Raw genomic sequence first — 17,118 nt, 5'->3', positions numbered from 1 at the left:
GTACAGAGTGGAGATGCTGGAATCAGTCTAGAATTTCTTTCCTTTTCTTTTGCTGCATTTCACACAAAAGGTTAAAAGGAAATAGTGCGTCCAAGGGTCAACTTGTTCCTCTTTTTCAGAATCTCATAAAAACCAAAAAGTTGGATACGCAAGGAGAATAGCGATACAATATCATATTCGGGATACAAAAAATTAAGTGCCTCAATGATCTGTAAATTGTATCTTTAAATGTACCATAACGATTCAAGAGCTCAAATTACACTGTTGGTTCATTATTTTGGACATCATTTTCGTATTTTTAAAAGATATGGTAAAATTCACTTAAAACTACTAGTTCAAACCTTTCTGTAACACACATACCAACAAAAATAAAGCTTCTTCACTCTTTCAAATTCTAATGAAATAGGGAAGCATATCCCTCAAGTCTGAAAAGACTAATTCACCATTTAACTCTAGCTTCAAATCCCATACATATTAATTAGCAACTAATTAACTAGAGTAAACAACCATTTAACCCTACCTTACGCAACAATAACAACAACAAATATGCCTTATATAATTTTTAGCAAGTTGAATTCAGCTATTCATGTCACTCTATTTAAAACTCTGATGTTTAGCTTAAAGTATATATTTTTTTTTATGTATATCGCCTCATATATTACTCTTGTTTCGTGAATTTGGGATGTTAAATGCTATGAATTATATTAATTTGAAGTGTTTTTACTTGTAAGAATGATTCGGGAGCAATTGGGGGCAAAACGTGCAAGATTTGAAGCTAAAACGAACAAAATTGGAAAAGGAAGCCAGTTGGGCGCCACAGGCAGTACCGGGCGCCACCTGTGGCGCCAAAAACAGTATGCACAAATTTGGGGGCGCTGTGGAGGGCGCCTGGCGCCGGGCTGGGTGCCGGTGACGCGAATTGTATCCTATTTCGTCTGGGACACGGTTTATTCGACCCTAGACTTATCCAACACGTATAAAAGGAAGACTAAGCCTAATTTTGGAGGAGGAGACGCATTTTGGAGAAAAAATACACGCAAGAAACATTGAGGAGCAAGAACATCTCGAAATTCTTCATCTTTTCTAGTATTTTCAATTAATCAAAACTTATGCAATTATTTGATTACATCATGAGTGGCTAAACACTCATTGTTCTGGGGTTGTGATTTAGCCATGAATATTGTTGTTTGACATTAACTTAACCTTGATTATAATTCACCAACATATGGTTGTTTCTTCAATTCTGTGTTTAATTGCTTAATTGTCTGGCCAACAGTTAGGTTCTATTTACTATCTATGCTATGCTTGGAAAAGCAGTGTTTAGATTAGAGAAGAATTGAAGAGAGCACGATCTTAACCTTCAGGGGGAGCGGATTTGTGGTTAGGATAGAAATATACCTAGTCACCGTGCTTAATTAAATATCGTGATCTTAATGCATTTTTAATAGATTGATTTCATAAGAATATAGGCATTAATCTATTGAGAATAGGTGAGTAGTACTTCGGGAGATGGCTATGAGAGCATTTATCGATTAATTAGCAACCATGAGTGAATTATACGAAAGGGAGAGTTAATTAGAACACAATTTGAATGGTGAATCAATCACAACCCTGGAATACTTGTCTCTACTGAATACACAACAATAAATTTGTTACTTGATAATTTCATTATTATTTAGAATAGTAGTATAGTATAATCATATTATTGGACTTTGATTTTAACTAGATTAAATAACAATTTTAGTCAGTTAGTGAGTAGTTTATACAAGTCTCTGTGGGTTCGACACTCAACTTATTATTATATTACTTGTAGACCACGTATACTTGTGTATGCGTTTGGGAGCAATAAGTTTTTGGCGCCGTTATCGGGGACTTGAATATTAGCTACTTGCTAGTTTTTGCTTTAATTGTTTATTTCATCGAGTCTAGCGTTACTTGATTGTTGCTCGGATCTCAGGAACTTTGATTGAATGCATAGGGTCAGAAGCCAAGACCGACTTCAAGGCTTTGATCCTGAACCTGAGAGAACATTTCACAGGAGGTTGAGGGAAGCAAGGGACACAAATAATATTCAGGCACTTGTTCAATTTCCTGTGGACATAGCAGAGGAGCAACCCATGGTTGTTCAGGAGGTGGCGATGCCCAGCATTGCTAATGTCACCTCCAGTATAGTGAAGCTCAGGATCACTGGGCACTTTGAGCTGAAACAAAGCATGATCCAGCTGCCTCATGCAAACGGTCAATTTATGGGTCTTCCACACGAGGATCCACAATAGCATATTCTAAACTTCTTGGAGATTAGTGATACTTATATCACTAACGGGGTCACTCCAGATTATGTGAGGCTCACACTTTTTCCATTCTCTCTGTTGGGCGAGGCTAAGCGATGGCTAAAGGCAGAACCGGCTAATTCAATTACAACATGGAATGATTTGGCGAGAAAATTTCTGGCAAGGTTCTTCCCTTCAGGCAAAACTGCAAAGATCAGAAGTAAGATAGTTGCCTTCAAACAGAAAGTGGGAGAATCTTTATACTCAGCTTGGGAAAGGTTCAAGGGGCTACTCAGAGACTGTCCTCATCACAATCAGACGAATGAAGTGTTAACTCACACTTTCATAGAATGGCTACATTCTGAAACAAAGATCGTGGTAAATGCTGCAGCTGGGGGTCAAGTGTTGGAGAAAAGATTTGACGAGATATATGCATTATTGAACAAATTCTCCAAGAGCAATTCAGATTGGCAATGAGAGATGGGCAGACACACAGTGCAAAAGTCTGTAGGGGTTCTTGAGTTAGATGTCGTCTCAGCATTATCAGCGCAGATTTCTACACTAGCCAATCAAGTCAACCAGATGAACTTGAGTATCAACAAGCAACATGTACAACAAGTTCAAGCTTTTTGTGAAATATATGGAGAGGGGAACACGAGAGACATATGCCCCGCAAACCCAGAGTCTGTCTGCTTTGTGGGTTATTCAAATAGAGTCCAAACAAACCAATATGGGAACACTTACAATCTCAACTGGAGGAACCACCCAAACTTCTCTTGGGGTGGAAACCAAGGCACTCAGAATCAATACAGGCCTCAAGCACCTCAACAACAATATAGACCACCTCAGGTTGAACTACAAACGAGTCCTACAAGTCACCTTGAAGACATGTTGAAAAAAGTGATGGCAGAACAACAAGCCCTCTCTCAAAAAGTGATGGTTGAACAGCAAGCCCTCTCTCAGAAAGTGATGGCTGAACAGCAAGACCTCGCCATAACAGTGAGAAATTTGGAGCGTCAAATGGGACAGCTTGCTAGTGCTCAAAACACTAGACCAGCTGGAGCTCTTCCAAGTGACACTGAAGCAAATCCTAGGGCGGCCCTTCATGCCGTGTCGTTGAGGAATGGGAGACAACTAGAGGAAGTTCAGTCTAAAAAGAGGAAACATGTGACTTTTCATGAGAGGCCAACCACTATAGAATCAACATCAGAGAAAGCTAAGGAGCCAGAGAATCCAGCTGGAGAGGCGGTGGCTGAGCAACCCCCACAATTGGTTGCAAGGCCACCACCTTCATTCCCTCAAAGATTGCAGAAATTAAGAGATAATGCCGCATATAAAAAGTTTCTTGATATCTTGAAGCAGGTGCAAATTAATATTCCATTGGTTGACATCTTATAAGAAGTACCCAAATATGCAAAGTACATCAAGGACATTGTGGCAAATAAAAGGAGGCTAACCGAGTTCGAGACTGTGGCACTCACTGAGGAGTGCAGTTCCATAATTCAAGGCAAGTTACCTCAGAAATTGAAGGATCCAGGTAGTTTCACTATCCAAATCTCGATTGGTAAACATGTTGTTGGGTGAACTTTATGTGATCTTGGAGCCAATATCAATTTGATGCCGCTATCTGTGTTCAAACAGTTGGGGTTGGGTGAGCCACGCCCAACAACAGTTATCTTACAATTAGCTGATCGCTCCCTTGCTCATCCTGAGGGAGTGATTGAAGATGTGCTAGTTCAAGTTGGTTCCTTCATATTCCCTGCTGATTTTATTATCTTGGATTACGAGCCTGATTAGGAAGTTCTATTTATTTTAGGGCGTCCATTCTTAGCCACGGGCCGAGCTATTATTGATGTCTGCAAAGGAAGGATGACAATGAGAGTGGGTGATCGAGTGGAGGTCTTCAATATTTATAGAGCACTCAAGTTACTAGCCCACTATGAAGAGTTATCCATGATCTCTGTGGTGGAGAGTGATGCTACATCGTTAGTATCCTATATGAGCCTTGCAGATCCTGTTGAATAAGTATTGATTGGGGATGTAGAAAATAGTGAAGATGAAATGATAGGAGAAATTGAGCAAGTACTAGATATGTCCTGCAGTTATGTACAGGGGTTTAGAAAATTTGAAGAGTTGGACAGGCCTGTTACTCTGACCTTTCCCAGGCCATCTATTGAAGAAGCTCTGAAGCTAGAACTCAAGCCACTTCCAGCGCATCTGCGCTATGCTTATTTGGGGAACTTTGAGACATTGCTCGTGATAATTTCGTCCAGCTTGACCAGCACTCAAGAAGAAAAATTGCTCAGAGTACTCCGTGAGCATAAAAAGGCCATTGGGTGGACTATAGCTGACATCAAGGGTATTAGTCCATCGTTCTGCATGCATAAAATCTTTTTAGAGGACGGTCACCGCCCCAGTGTGGAGCAACAAAGGAGATTAAATCCCATTATAAAGGAGGTGGTGAAAAAGGAAGTAATTAAGTTGCTCGATGTAGGTATCATTTACCCTATTTCTGACAGCAACTGGGTAAGCCCGGTTCAATGTGTGCCTAAAAAGGGAGGAATGACTGTAGTTGAGAACGAGAAGAATGAGCTAATCCCCACTTGCATTGTTACGGGATGGAGAGTCTGCATTGATTATAGAAAGCTCAACAAGGCACCTCGCAAAGACCACTTCCCACTTTCATTCATCGACCAAATGCTAGATAGGTTCGCTGGGCATGAATATTACTGCTTCCTTGATGGTTATTCAGGATACAATCAAATTGTCATATGCCCAGAGGATCAGGAGAAGACTACTGTTACTTGTCCTTATGGCACTTTTGCCTTCAAACAAATGTCGTTTGGTCTTTCTAATGCACCAACCACTTTCCAGAGGTGTATGATGGCTATTTTCACCGACATGGTGGAAAAATTTGTGGAAGTGTTTATGGATGATTTTTCAGTTTTTGGGTCTTCTTATGATGATTGCTTGAGGAATTTAAGCAAGGTTCTAGCCGTTGTGAAGAAACAAATCTGGTACTGAATTGGGAAAAGTGCCATTTTATGGTACAAGAAGGCATCGTATTGGGTCACAGAGTATCTAAGAGTGGCATTGAAGTTGATAAAGCAAAGGTGAATGCGGTTGAAAAATTACCTCCACCTATTTCAGTGAAGGGTGTCCGGAGTTACTTGGGACACACGGGTTTTTATCGGTGCTTTATTAAAGATTTTTCGAAAATTGCTACTCCTTTGTGCAGGCTGCTTGAAAAAGATGTAACTTTCAACTTTGATGATGCTTGCCTCAAGGCATTTGAAGAACTTAAAAAGAAGTTGGTGACTACTCCCATTAGTGTGGCACCTGATTGGTCCTTACCATTTGAACTTATGTGTGATGCGAGTGACCTTGCTATTAGGGTAGTGCTAGGCCAGAGGAAGGACAAGGTGTTTTATTCCATCTACTATGCGAGTAAGACTCTTGATGATGCACAACTGAATTACACCACCACTGAGAAGGATTTGTTAGTTGTAGTGTGGGCCTTTGAGAAATGTCGAGCATACTTGGTGGGAACGAAAGTCATAGTCCATACCGACCATAAAGCAATCAGGTATTTGTTTACAAAAAAAAGAATCTAAGGCTAGATTGATGCGCTGGGTTTTATTGCTGCAGGAATTTGATATAGAAATACGAGATCGAAAGGGGACAAAGAACCAAGTAGCTGACCATCTGTCAAGGTTGGAAAATCACGATCACGTGGAGGAGGGTGGCCAAATTAAAGAAGTATTCCCTGATGAGCAACTTTTTGCTATAAACCAAGACCCTCCCCCATGGTACGCAGACTATGTGAATTATCTTGTGAGTGAGGTACTTCCTCCCGAAATCTAATCTGAAGCTAGAAAGAGGTTTTTACATGATGTGAACTTCTACTACTGGATGAGCCCTATTTGTATAAGCAATGTGCTGATCAGTTGATGAGGAGATGCATTCCTGAAAAAGAGGTGGAATTAGTGTTGTATTATTGTCATGCATAACCTTATGGGAGCCATCATGGAGGAGATAGAACAACTGCAAAGGTGCTACAATCCGGTCTCTTTTGGCCGACTTTATTCAAAGATGCACATGCATTCGTTAAGAAGTGTGACCAATGTTAGAGAACGGGAACAATCACAAGGAGGCATGAAATGCCTTTAAATAACATTCTAGAAGTTGAGCTTTTTGGTGTGTGGGGGATAGATTTTATGGGGCCATTTCCACCGTCCATAGGAAACAAATACATTTTGCTAGCAGTTGACTACGTATCAAAATGGGTAGAGGCAATTTCTTTGCCAACGAATGATGCCATGGTGGTAGCTGTTTTTGTGAAAAAGAACATATTCTCGAGATTTGGGACTCCACATGCCTTAATTAGTGATGAAGGGACTCATTTTTGCAATAGATTGTTGAATGGTTAAATATGGAGTTCGCCACAGAGTTGCTACAACATATCATCCTCAAACAAGTGGGCAAGCGGAGGTGTCAAACAGAGAAATCAAGCAAATATTGGAGAAGAAGTGAGTGTGAATAGGAAGGATTGGGCTGCAAAGTTGGATGATTCCCTATGGGCATATAGGACTGCATATAAAACGCCAATTGGAGCGTCCCCTTACAAGCTGGTTTATGGGAAGGCATGTCACTTGCCCGTTGAGCTTGAACACAAGGCATACTGGGCCATTAAGAAGCTGAACATGGACCTTGAGGCCGCAGGTGAGAAACGACTTATGCAGTTGAATAAGTTAGACGAGTTCAGGCTGCACTCTTATGAAAATGCTAAGCTATATAAAGAAAAGACAAAAAGATGGCATGACAAACATATCAAGCCGCGTCACTTTGAACCAGGCCAACAAGTATTATTATTCAATTCTAGACTATGACTATTCCCTGGGAAGCTAAAGTCGAGATGGTCAGGTCCTTTTGAGGTGGTGAGAGTCACTCCTTATGGTGCAATCGAGCTGCGAGCTTTGAATTGTGAGAGGAAATTCTTGGTGAATGGTCATAGAGTCAAGCATTATTGGGGAGGAATGATTAATCGTGAGAAGACCAAGGTTGTACTCCCTGATGAGTAAGTGAGATTCTGCGTCGTGCCGCGGCGTTAAATCAGGCGCTTGTTGGGAGGCAACCCAATTTTTATTGCTTTCCTAGTTTAACTTCTTAATTTTTCTTTTTAAAATAGGTAGAGTATTGCATTTTCTTTATAGGTATAGAAAATTTAGATGTAATGGGTAGGACGTGTAAATTAGGGATATATAGGGCTCGGGGGATCGAGATATTCATTCCAAAAAAAAAAAGAAAAAAAATTTCTCGAGAACAGCGCCCAGCGCTGCCTGGGGCGCCAAAAACAGTGAGGTCCGAAAACCCCAGCACCAGGCAGGGCGCCAGGCGCCAAGCTGGGGGGTCCAGGATACTATGGCTCATGATAGCACTAGCAAAGGCAAAGGCATTGGAAAGTCATCCACCACCTCTCCGGCGACCAAAAAGCGCAAGCAGGGAGAAAGCTCTTCACTGCAATCCAAGGGGAAAAAGGTTGCCGAGGGATCTCAGCAAGTGCCATTAAGGCCGAGGCCTCATTTGGACTTGGTTGATGCTGCTACTATAGCCTGGCATAGAGACTTTGTGCTGTCTGGTCGGTACGTTTCTGAGATGGGGATTAATACCTTAGCCTTAGAGAGGAAATTTTCGGAGATACTTGACAAGCTGCGAGCTCTAAAAATGGACAAGTTCTTGGAATGCCCGGGGCCTACAAACCTGAGCATGGTACGAGAACTGTATGCTAACTGGGATTATCGAAGAAGCACTTCCCGTGTACGAGGAAAGGATGTGCCACTGGGCAGGGAGTATTTGTATGACTATTTGGGGGTTGAGAATGCCGACCCAAGGAGACTCCAGCAATTGATCCAGAAGCCGAAATATGAGCAAATACGTCACACTCTTTGTGGCGTAGAGTCCAATGATAAGTGGATACGGAATCAAGGCAACATTCACCTCTCTATGGTCCGCTCAGACTTCAACAACACTGCCAAAGTGTGGCAGAACTTTGTGCAGGCGAGACTAATGCTGGCGGAGTATAGCAGTGACTGCACTCGAGCTAGAGTGTGTCTCATCTTCTCCTTGATGATAGGCCAACCAATTAATGTAGCTGACATCATGCTCAATGAGATTACCCGCACAAGGTTTGGGCGACAGATTCGGCGGTTCTTCTTTGGCAATTTACTTACTCAGTATATAATGTTTTGCGGAGTGCCAGAGTACCCCAGACATGATGAGGTGGTGGAGGCGTCGTCAGGGCTTATGGACATCACATCTGTAGTGGAGGCATCGTCCAAACTCACCCCCGCTGCTCGGTTGGAGTGAGAGGAGAACTTCAACAGGTACATTTATAACACTTTGAACTTGCTCATGAGCAGGGCTGGCATTACAGACGAGGAGCGTATGCATTTGCGTGATAACTTATCCAGCACGTCCAAGGAGATGTTGAGGATTGCACCGGGAAGCTCCATTCACCCGTTTGAGGACTTCAACTCTGCAAAAGGCTCGGATACGGAGGATGAGGATGGCAATGGTGCTATGGGGCCCATGAATTTGGTGCCTTTCGGACCAGATGATGATGACCCCAGCATTGCTGGGGGAGTGGACTCTGATTGACAGGGAGTTTTTCTTTTCACCCTACTATGTTTTTCATTTTTACTTGCATCGAGGCTATGCATAGTTCAAGTGTGGGGTGGGAGGAATACTACCTGTGTTGTAGTTGTATATTTTGTATTAACTTGTTTTGTTTTGTTTCTTTCAATAACTCTAGTGTAGTTAGTCTAGTTTAGTATTAGTTGCTTTAAAAAAAAGCATAAAAATAGAAAAAGAATTTTTGTTTTGAAAAAGCTCGGACTTTTCCCGACGATGGATCTTTGGACAATTTTCTTGAGGGATAAAAGTCCGATTTAAAAACACCAAAAAGATTTTTTATTTTTTTATTTTTTTTATTTTTTTAGAATAGCTAGGTAGTATTCCTTAGTTTTTCTTTGGGCACCGGTTCTTTTCCAAGGATGTAGCTCGAACCGGGCACTTTAATTTCTTTTTAGGAGTAGTTTAGGAAGGAACTGAGTCGTTCTGAGATACTCATTGACATGGTTGATGCTGGCACATTAGGCTATGGCATACATTCTGTTTTCCCATGTATTTGATTTGAATTGTGAATCCTAAGTAAAGTAAATAGCCTATTTTGTGACGCCTTTTCTCGGTTGTTTGACTTGTATACCGCATAGTGCAATGTTGCTTAAATTTCTCATTTAATTGTGCTTGCTTGACTTGAGAGTTGAACAGAACCGTCTTGATTGAATCATGCACAACGTGTGTGTGAGGATTTGTGATTTTCTATGCTATCCTGTATAGTCTAGAACTTGCCCCGTGTATTAATTGAAGCGAAATTGTAAGTTGTGCTAATCGAGGAGATGACGTAGGCATTTTCTTGCTTGATCATGGATGTGCTTGTCACATAATAATAGAATTTTCCGTTGCTCGCCTCTTTGAGCATATAGACCTTTCTTTTGGCACCCACATTACAAGCCATCCCCTATTTTGTTCTTAATTTGATATTGATTGAACCTTTACCTCCTAAGGCACTTAGTCGCTAAAAGAAGTAAGGTTAGAGATTGGGGAGTAGATTTTGATTGGAACCATGGAAGGGCCCATTGGTGCACTAAGGTTGAAATCAAAAGTCACTAGCCGATGAACTTTAATGTATGGAGTGTGTGAAGAAAAAAAAGAGAGAGAGTAATTTGCACTAATTAAAATAAATAAAAATTGTTCAAAAATACTTCTTCCCTTCATAAATTATTTTTGTGAGTTTCATATGGCATTCATCCTTTGGTATATGTATATGTTGTATTTGTGAAGAATAGTATTAATCATGTTCTTATTTTACTTTGAATTTGAATAGTCTTGGGATGAACATAATTAATACTCGAAAATTATAGTCAACGGGCAATACTTAATAAATTGTGAATTCTTTTAAGAATTTAAAGGCATCCCCTAAAATATGAATTTTACAGGAATTTCATATAAAAAATGTGTAGATATAATAAACAATTTTGTGGAAAATCCATAATATTATTACAAAAATTTTACGCAATTAGGGATGCGTTCGCGTACCCTGATTATTTTTTAAAAAAAAAGCAAATTCGGATTATGCGTACACGCAATTTCGAGCGAATATTTAAGAAAAGGATTTTTTCAAGGATGTTAAAATAATTTCATATAACCCGAGGTGTGCAGTTCATTATTTAAATAAAAAGGGTGATGATGTTCCTGATTTTATTTTAAATTTCGAACATATATTTTTTATAAAAACTATAATATGGACAATTTTATTGTGTACACGTACACGTGGCATGATCCCCGGTAATTATAAAAAGTATATAATACGAATATACGTACGCGTAATTCGTCCATATAATTGTAAACAATAAGTAAAAAGCGGTAGTAAAATCATGCAATAAAAATGTATTTAGTAAAATCAAGATAATTAAGCCAATAATAAAAACAGTTAAGCGACCGTGCTAGAACCACAGAATTCGGAAATGCCTAACACCTTCTTCCGGATTAACAGAATTCCTTACTCAGGATTTCTGGTTCGCAGAATAATAAACAGAGTCATATTCTCCTCGATTCAGGGATTAAAATTGGTGACTTGGGATGCCTTAAAATTCCCAGGTGGAGACTCTGAAATAATTAAATTAATCCCGTTTCGACTGTCCTTCAATTGGAGAAAACTTCCCCACGCGCCCCGCAGGCGCGGTAAAAAGGAGGTGTGACAGCTCTGGCGACTCTGCTGGGGACTTTACAGTGTAAACTGTAACCCAGAACCATTGGTTCAGGGTTTAAAGAATTCGAGCTTAAAATATCTGTGTTAATTGGCTTTATTTACTATATGATTTTCAACTGTTTATATGCTAATATGTTAAATGTTGCTTTTTACCGCTTTAATATTATTTGAATTGTGAATATATACAACTGCTACGAAACCCCCTTCTTTCTGAGTCTTCTGAATTTATGGTGTACACGTGCGCGTGACCCACCTTTCTGTTAAAGTCATACCAAATAAGACGGAGTTGGGACAAGTAACTAGGTCGGGCAGACTTTCGTGCTCCCGGTACGTTGCCCCCGCTTCGGCTCAAACTGTCCGTTTGGGTAAGCCAGGTTTAGAACAATCAACCTCAGGTTTTACACTTAGAATAACTCATCCATGTACCGGATCCCTAGTAGGAACGTCTATTTGCATCATATACATTTGGCCTTGGAGACTCAACACAGGGGTTGGATCTGTCTAGGACAGGTGAACCCGAAACAAAAAGACCATCCTGATGCATCCTACTTGCTACTTGTGCATTTATTTGCCTCGAACATGCTTGTTGACCAGCTTAAACGAAATCATGGTGAGAAGAGAGGAATAAAATGGGTTGTTTTTTTTTAAATCTTGAAATAAAGATAATTTAATAAATAAAATGATTTTTTTAGAGTAAATTTTCAAAAATATAAAATTTTGAAAATAGTTTTTTTTTATTTTCAAAATGAGTCTTAACTTTATTAAATTAAACTTCAGATACAAAATGAGCACCACACAAAGCCCCTCATCCACGAGTACAGAAGAATTTCTCTTTCAGCTTCAAATATGGTGGTATGATTTAGGCGAAGACGGTCAAAGATGGGTCGTCAAGCATTTGGGAAACCTCACGGATATTATGAAGGTTAAACCCCGTGATGATCTGATTGCGGCATTAGTAACTTTTTGGGACCCTGCTCACAATGTCTTTCGTTTCTCTGACTTCGAGCTTACTCCTACATTAGAGGAAATAGCTGGATATGTTGGTTTTGACGGAAGTCTAAGAAATCAAAGCCTGATATTCACAAAGGCTCCTTCGGTACTTCGATTCTTCGGCCTTCTGAACATCCGCAGTCAAATCAGGAAAAGCAATGTCATCAATGGATGTTGTTCCTTTAACTTTTTGTATTCAAGGTTCGGAAAGTCAGATTGGTTCGAAATTCATGAGAAAGGCCTTACTAACAAGCAAAACAAAGACATCTGGCAGATTCACCGTCGCTTTGCCTTCATGGTGGCTTTTCTAGGAATCCTGATCTTCCCAAACAAAGAGCGAACAATTGATATTCGCACCGCAAAAATTGTGCAAATCTTCACCACCAAAGAAAATCACACCCTTGTCCCCATCATTCTATCAGACATTTATCGGGCTTTGACTTTATGTAAATCAGAAGCAAAGGTCTTCGAAGGATGCAAAATTTTGTTGCAAATGTGGGTGATGGAACATCTCCAACAACAACCCAAGATCATACAGTATGGGTCAAACAATGATAATTGCATCGAGAGCTATGAGGAAAGAACAAAAAAGTATCAGGCTCCAGAAGGAATAGAAGCATGGGTATCTCATCTAAAGGCTTTAACGACAAATCAGATTGAATGGACTTTGGGATGGCTCCCGATGAGGGAAGTAATACACATGTCAACCTCAAATAGTTATCTACTACTATTGGGATTGAGAAGCATTCAGTCGTATGCGCCACTAAAAGTCTTAAGGCAACTAGGGAGATATCAAGTAGTTCCTGATGATGAAGATTTGAGTATGCAAGTAATCGAATTACACCCAGAAGCCACTATTCCCGAGGCTCTACTTCAGTAGATGTGGAATGGATGTCGATACTTAAAAAGTGATACTCAAGTCCCAGACACTACAAAGGGTGAGATAAATCCTGGATATGCAAGGTGGTTTGAAAAACTGTCTCGCGTGGATGATGTACCAGAGCCTGAGCTAAGAAGGCCAACAAAAAGACCCCATGTTCAAAACTTCAATGATAAAATCCAAGAGCGGTTGATCTGGGGAGAAAAGGAAAAAGGGTACAAAGCAACTATCCATGCCCTAAAAGAAAATCTAGGAAGCCTCAGTTTGGAGAAAGATTTGCAAGCACAAGAAGCCGAAGGCGAGAAGAAGAGTCTAGCTTGTGAGAATGAAAATCTTCATGCTCGATTCCAAAAAATGAAAAGAGTTTCTGAAACACCAAAGAGGAGCTGGAAGGATCAAAAAACCATCGCCAATCTTTTTGAAAGAATGCAAGATTATGATTCTATTCTTGCAGAAAACGAAAGGACGTTGAGCAAAGCAAAAGAAAGGATCCAACGATTAAACGAAGAAGCCATGTCTAATAAGGAACGCCAAGATAGGCAATCCGAAAAAGACAGGGCACAATTCAAGAAGGAAAAAGACCATTGGATACGATCAGAAAACCAGCTTCGTGCACAACTAGAAGATGCAAGAAGATGCAACAGAGAACATCAACAAGCAGACCTCGACAGAGAAAGAGCGCAAGCAAGATTAGAGCAGGCCAGACTCCGAGCTCTGTTAGAATCAGCTCTAGATCGTGAAAACCATGTCAGAGATATAGCCACCACTCGTCAGCAGCAATTGCAAGACCAAGACCAACGTCTCCAAGGTTTCAGGGCACAAATCCACGACCTGGCAGTCTTCACATCTCAAAGTTATGTAAACTGCCAAGGAATGGATTATGAAAGGTTTACAGAGCATGCGCCCACTTTTGCTCGTCATCTAGCAATGGAGTTGGAAAGGATGTATCGTACGCTGGGAGGTCATCCAGGTCAAGCTCCACATTGAGCAAATAGTCTAATAATATACAACACAAGTGGAAAGTGGGGCACGTTGTGAGATGTTAAGAATTATATCTTTTATTTTGATTTAAGTGTGTGTGTTTCAAGACATTTTCTTAAAAGTTTTCAAATGTAATTCCATCTTTGTATAATGAATAAAAGTGATTGCCTTTAGTCCGAACTACGCAAGGTCTGATTCATGTAAGGGCATGATACGTAGGCAATCTCTATAAGATTCGACCACCACGATGAAAGATATATATAATAAATAGAAGTGAATAACAATAAAAATTTCAAGAAAGCTGGGACGACACAAGCAGCCGAGCAAATGCATAATAGAAAGGGATTATTTGTCTAGGAGCATTGCATCTCAACGTGTGATTATATATGTGTTAAACTCTCAAAACTAACAAGTTTGTTCATTTTCAGAATTCAAGCAGTTAGTTTCTCTAAAGAGTATACCGGCATATTATCACTATCACACAAGATCAAAAGGACCAATACCCGAAAGTATGTCTGTCCCAGATGTTGACACAGGTATGGAGCTAGAGGAGATGGATGTCGGGAAAATGAAAGAAGAGATGTTTAAACTCAAGCAGCAAATGGCTGAGATGTACCAAGCTTGGTCTACAGGACAGTTACCCCCCATCTTACCCAAATAACCCTGCTCCATCAATGACCCACACTCAGGATAATATTACCACTGAATTATCCCCAAATTTCCCCATTTACCAGCACTACCGAGGCACCACCTCTCAGACACCACAGTCTCCACCTCCGAAACCAGTTCCATACTTTCCTCCACCTATGACTCTTGTTTTCGTAGCACCTCCCCCTGCTACATTTCACAAATCTCCTAGTGAGCCTACATTCCAGGCCCAGGACAACCAATATTACCCCCCGGAGCCCACCCTCAAAGCCTCCGAAATTAATTCAACTGCTCCTCATTTTGATCTCCCAACCGAAATTGACAAGCCAACCAAAAATGCTGAATAAGAAGAGATGTTCATGAAGGTCAAGAGTTTAGAACAATCGTTCAGAGACATGCGAGGATTAGGTGGGCAAGTCAGTGTAGCATACAACGATTTGTGCTTATTCCCCAATGTACAATTACCAGTTGGCTTCAAGATGCCCAAATTTGACCTATACAACGGGCACGGTGACCTAGTAGCCCACTTAAGGGGTTTCTGTAGCAAGATGCAAGGAGCTGGGGGAAAGGATGAATTATTGATGGCTTACTTCAGTCAAAGTTTAAGCGGATCAGCTTTGGAGTGGTATACACGCCAGGACCATGGGAGATGGTACACCTGGGATGACCTGGCACAGGCATTCGCATACCATTTCCAATACAATCTGGAAATCATCCCAGATCGATTATCTTTGACAAAATTTGAGAAGAAACACAATGAAAGTTTCAGAGAGTATGGTTTTCGGTGGAGAGAACAGGCAGCAAGAGTGGATCCTCCTATGAAGGAGAGCGAAATGGTAGACTACTTCCTCCAAGCCTTGGAGCCAACTTACTATGCCCATCTGGTTTCAGCGGTTGGAAAATCATTCAATGAAGTGGTGAAGATGGGAGGTATGGTGGAAGAAGGTCTCAAAACAAATAAAATTATGAGCTATTCAGCAATTAAGGCAACTGCTCAAGCTATTCAAGGCGGGGTAGGAGGAATCAGAAGAAAGAAGAGGGGGGAAGCAGCGGTAGTTGATTCAGGAATTTGGTCGGGACCCAGAGGTTCACCGCTTTACTATAATCAACAACGACCTCGCCAATCAGCTTACCACCATGATTCATCCCAACACTACTATCACCCTTTGGAGCCTCATTTCTCCATTAACCATGCTCAAGCATACAATCAGCCACATGTTCACACCAATTGGCGTGCTCCTGCCACACCAAGTACTTACCCACGAGCCTATCCCGGACCAGGTTTCAGGCCGAGGCCAGCGTTCAGGGGGGAAAGAGAACAGAAAAAGAAAACTTACACTCCATTGGGAGAGTCTTACACTAGTCTGTTCCACAGGCTGAGACAGCTAGACATGCTGAGACCAATACAATCCAAGCTACCCAATCCTCCTCCAAAGAATCTGGATTACACCATTAGCTGTGAATATTGCTCCGGTGCACCAGGCCATGATACGGAGAAATGCTGGCATTTAAAAAATGCAATACAAGAGCTGATTAATACTAATAAAATCGAGGTTCAAACCCCCGAAGCCCCAAATATCAATAGAAATCCAATGCCAGCCCATCAAGAGGCTAATATGATAGAAATCATACAAGCTGATGGGGAGACAAAGAAGCCGTCACAAACTGTCATGATGATCAAGTCTCATGAAGCCAAATCAGATAAGCAGTTAACAGAGGAGAAGCCGGTACCTAAGCAGAACAGAAATGGTGATGGACCATCTATGATAATCGAGGAGGGATCATCGAGCAAAGTTGCCGCAAAACAAGAAAGGCCGAAAGTGATAGTACCAGGGGTTGCTAACAAACCCATTGTATTCGTGGAAGGAGCCCGTACAGATCGGGTTATTATCGCACCTGTAATCCAGCTGCCGGTCATCAACAACAAAGCCATCCCATGGAACTACGAATGGGTGACTGTAATGTACAAAGGAAAAGAAGTCAAGGAAGAAGTGTGTGAGGTGCAAGGCTTGACTCGTTCGGGAAGATGTTTTACGCCCGAAGAGTTAAGAAAAACTAAAAACAATCCAACACCAATAAAGAGAGCTGTGACGGAAGAAGAGGCGGAAGAGTTTTTAAGAAAAATGAAACTCCATGATTATTCTGTTGTGGATCAATTAAAGAAGACGCCCGCTCAAATTTCATTGTTGTCATTACTGATTCATTCAGAGGAGCACCGTCTGGCTTTGATGAAAATCCTGAATGAGGCTCATGTTCCTGAAAAGATCTCTGTAAATCATTTAGGAAGAATAGCCAACAGAATCTTTGAGACAAACAGAATTACATTTGCTGATGATGAATTACCTGTGGAAGGTACTGAGCACAACAGAGCTCTTTACCTCATCGTGAAATGTGAAAACTCCGTAGTAACCCGGGTATTGTTTGACAATGGGTAAAGTGCAAATATCTGCCCTCTCTCCACTTTAAGCAAATTATAAATTAAAGAGGAGAGGATCCAGAAGAATAGTATCTGCGTACGG

At 40.9% G+C, this 17,118-nt stretch overlaps 1 protein-coding gene and 1 non-coding gene across 2 annotated transcripts; one reads left to right on the top strand and one right to left on the bottom strand.

The window, feature by feature from the left end:
* Positions 1-2,480: 2,480 nt before the first annotated feature.
* On the bottom strand, positions 2,481-2,585 carry LOC142176824 (small nucleolar RNA R71). The gene has a single exon (XR_012705631.1). It is a non-coding gene; the product is annotated as a small nucleolar RNA R71 (small nucleolar RNA).
* A 1,746-nt stretch (positions 2,586-4,331) lies between these two features.
* LOC107807863 (uncharacterized) lies at positions 4,332-7,351 on the top strand. Its single transcript, XM_075243334.1, has 7 exons — positions 4,332-5,148; positions 5,215-5,287; positions 5,509-5,812; positions 5,919-6,113; positions 6,401-6,607; positions 6,719-7,132; positions 7,175-7,351. Exons 1-7 carry the CDS (start codon positions 4,332-4,334, stop codon positions 7,349-7,351), a joined length of 2,187 nt encoding a protein of 728 aa, XP_075099435.1.
* Positions 7,352-17,118: the final 9,767 nt, after the last annotated feature.

The sequence above is a fragment of the Nicotiana tabacum genome, chromosome 22, assembly GCF_000715075.1.
Source record: "Nicotiana tabacum cultivar K326 chromosome 22, ASM71507v2, whole genome shotgun sequence".
Lineage (NCBI taxonomy): Eukaryota > Viridiplantae > Streptophyta > Magnoliopsida > Solanales > Solanaceae > Nicotiana > Nicotiana tabacum.
Note: the sequence above shows the minus strand (reverse complement) of the source record. Positions and strands in the feature narration are given on the sequence as shown.

Coding starts and splice junctions, on each gene's coding strand:
- LOC107807863 (XM_075243334.1), top strand. CDS start 4,332: ATGATAGGAGAAATTGAGCAAGTACTAGATATGTCCTGCAGTTATGTA. Junction 5,813..5,918: donor AGAAATGTCGAGCATACTTG/GTGGGAACGAAA, acceptor TTATTGCTGCAG/GAATTTGATATAGAAATACG. Junction 6,608..6,718: donor CCATGGTGGTAGCTGTTTTT/GTGAAAAAGAAC, acceptor AGTTCGCCACAG/AGTTGCTACAACATATCATC.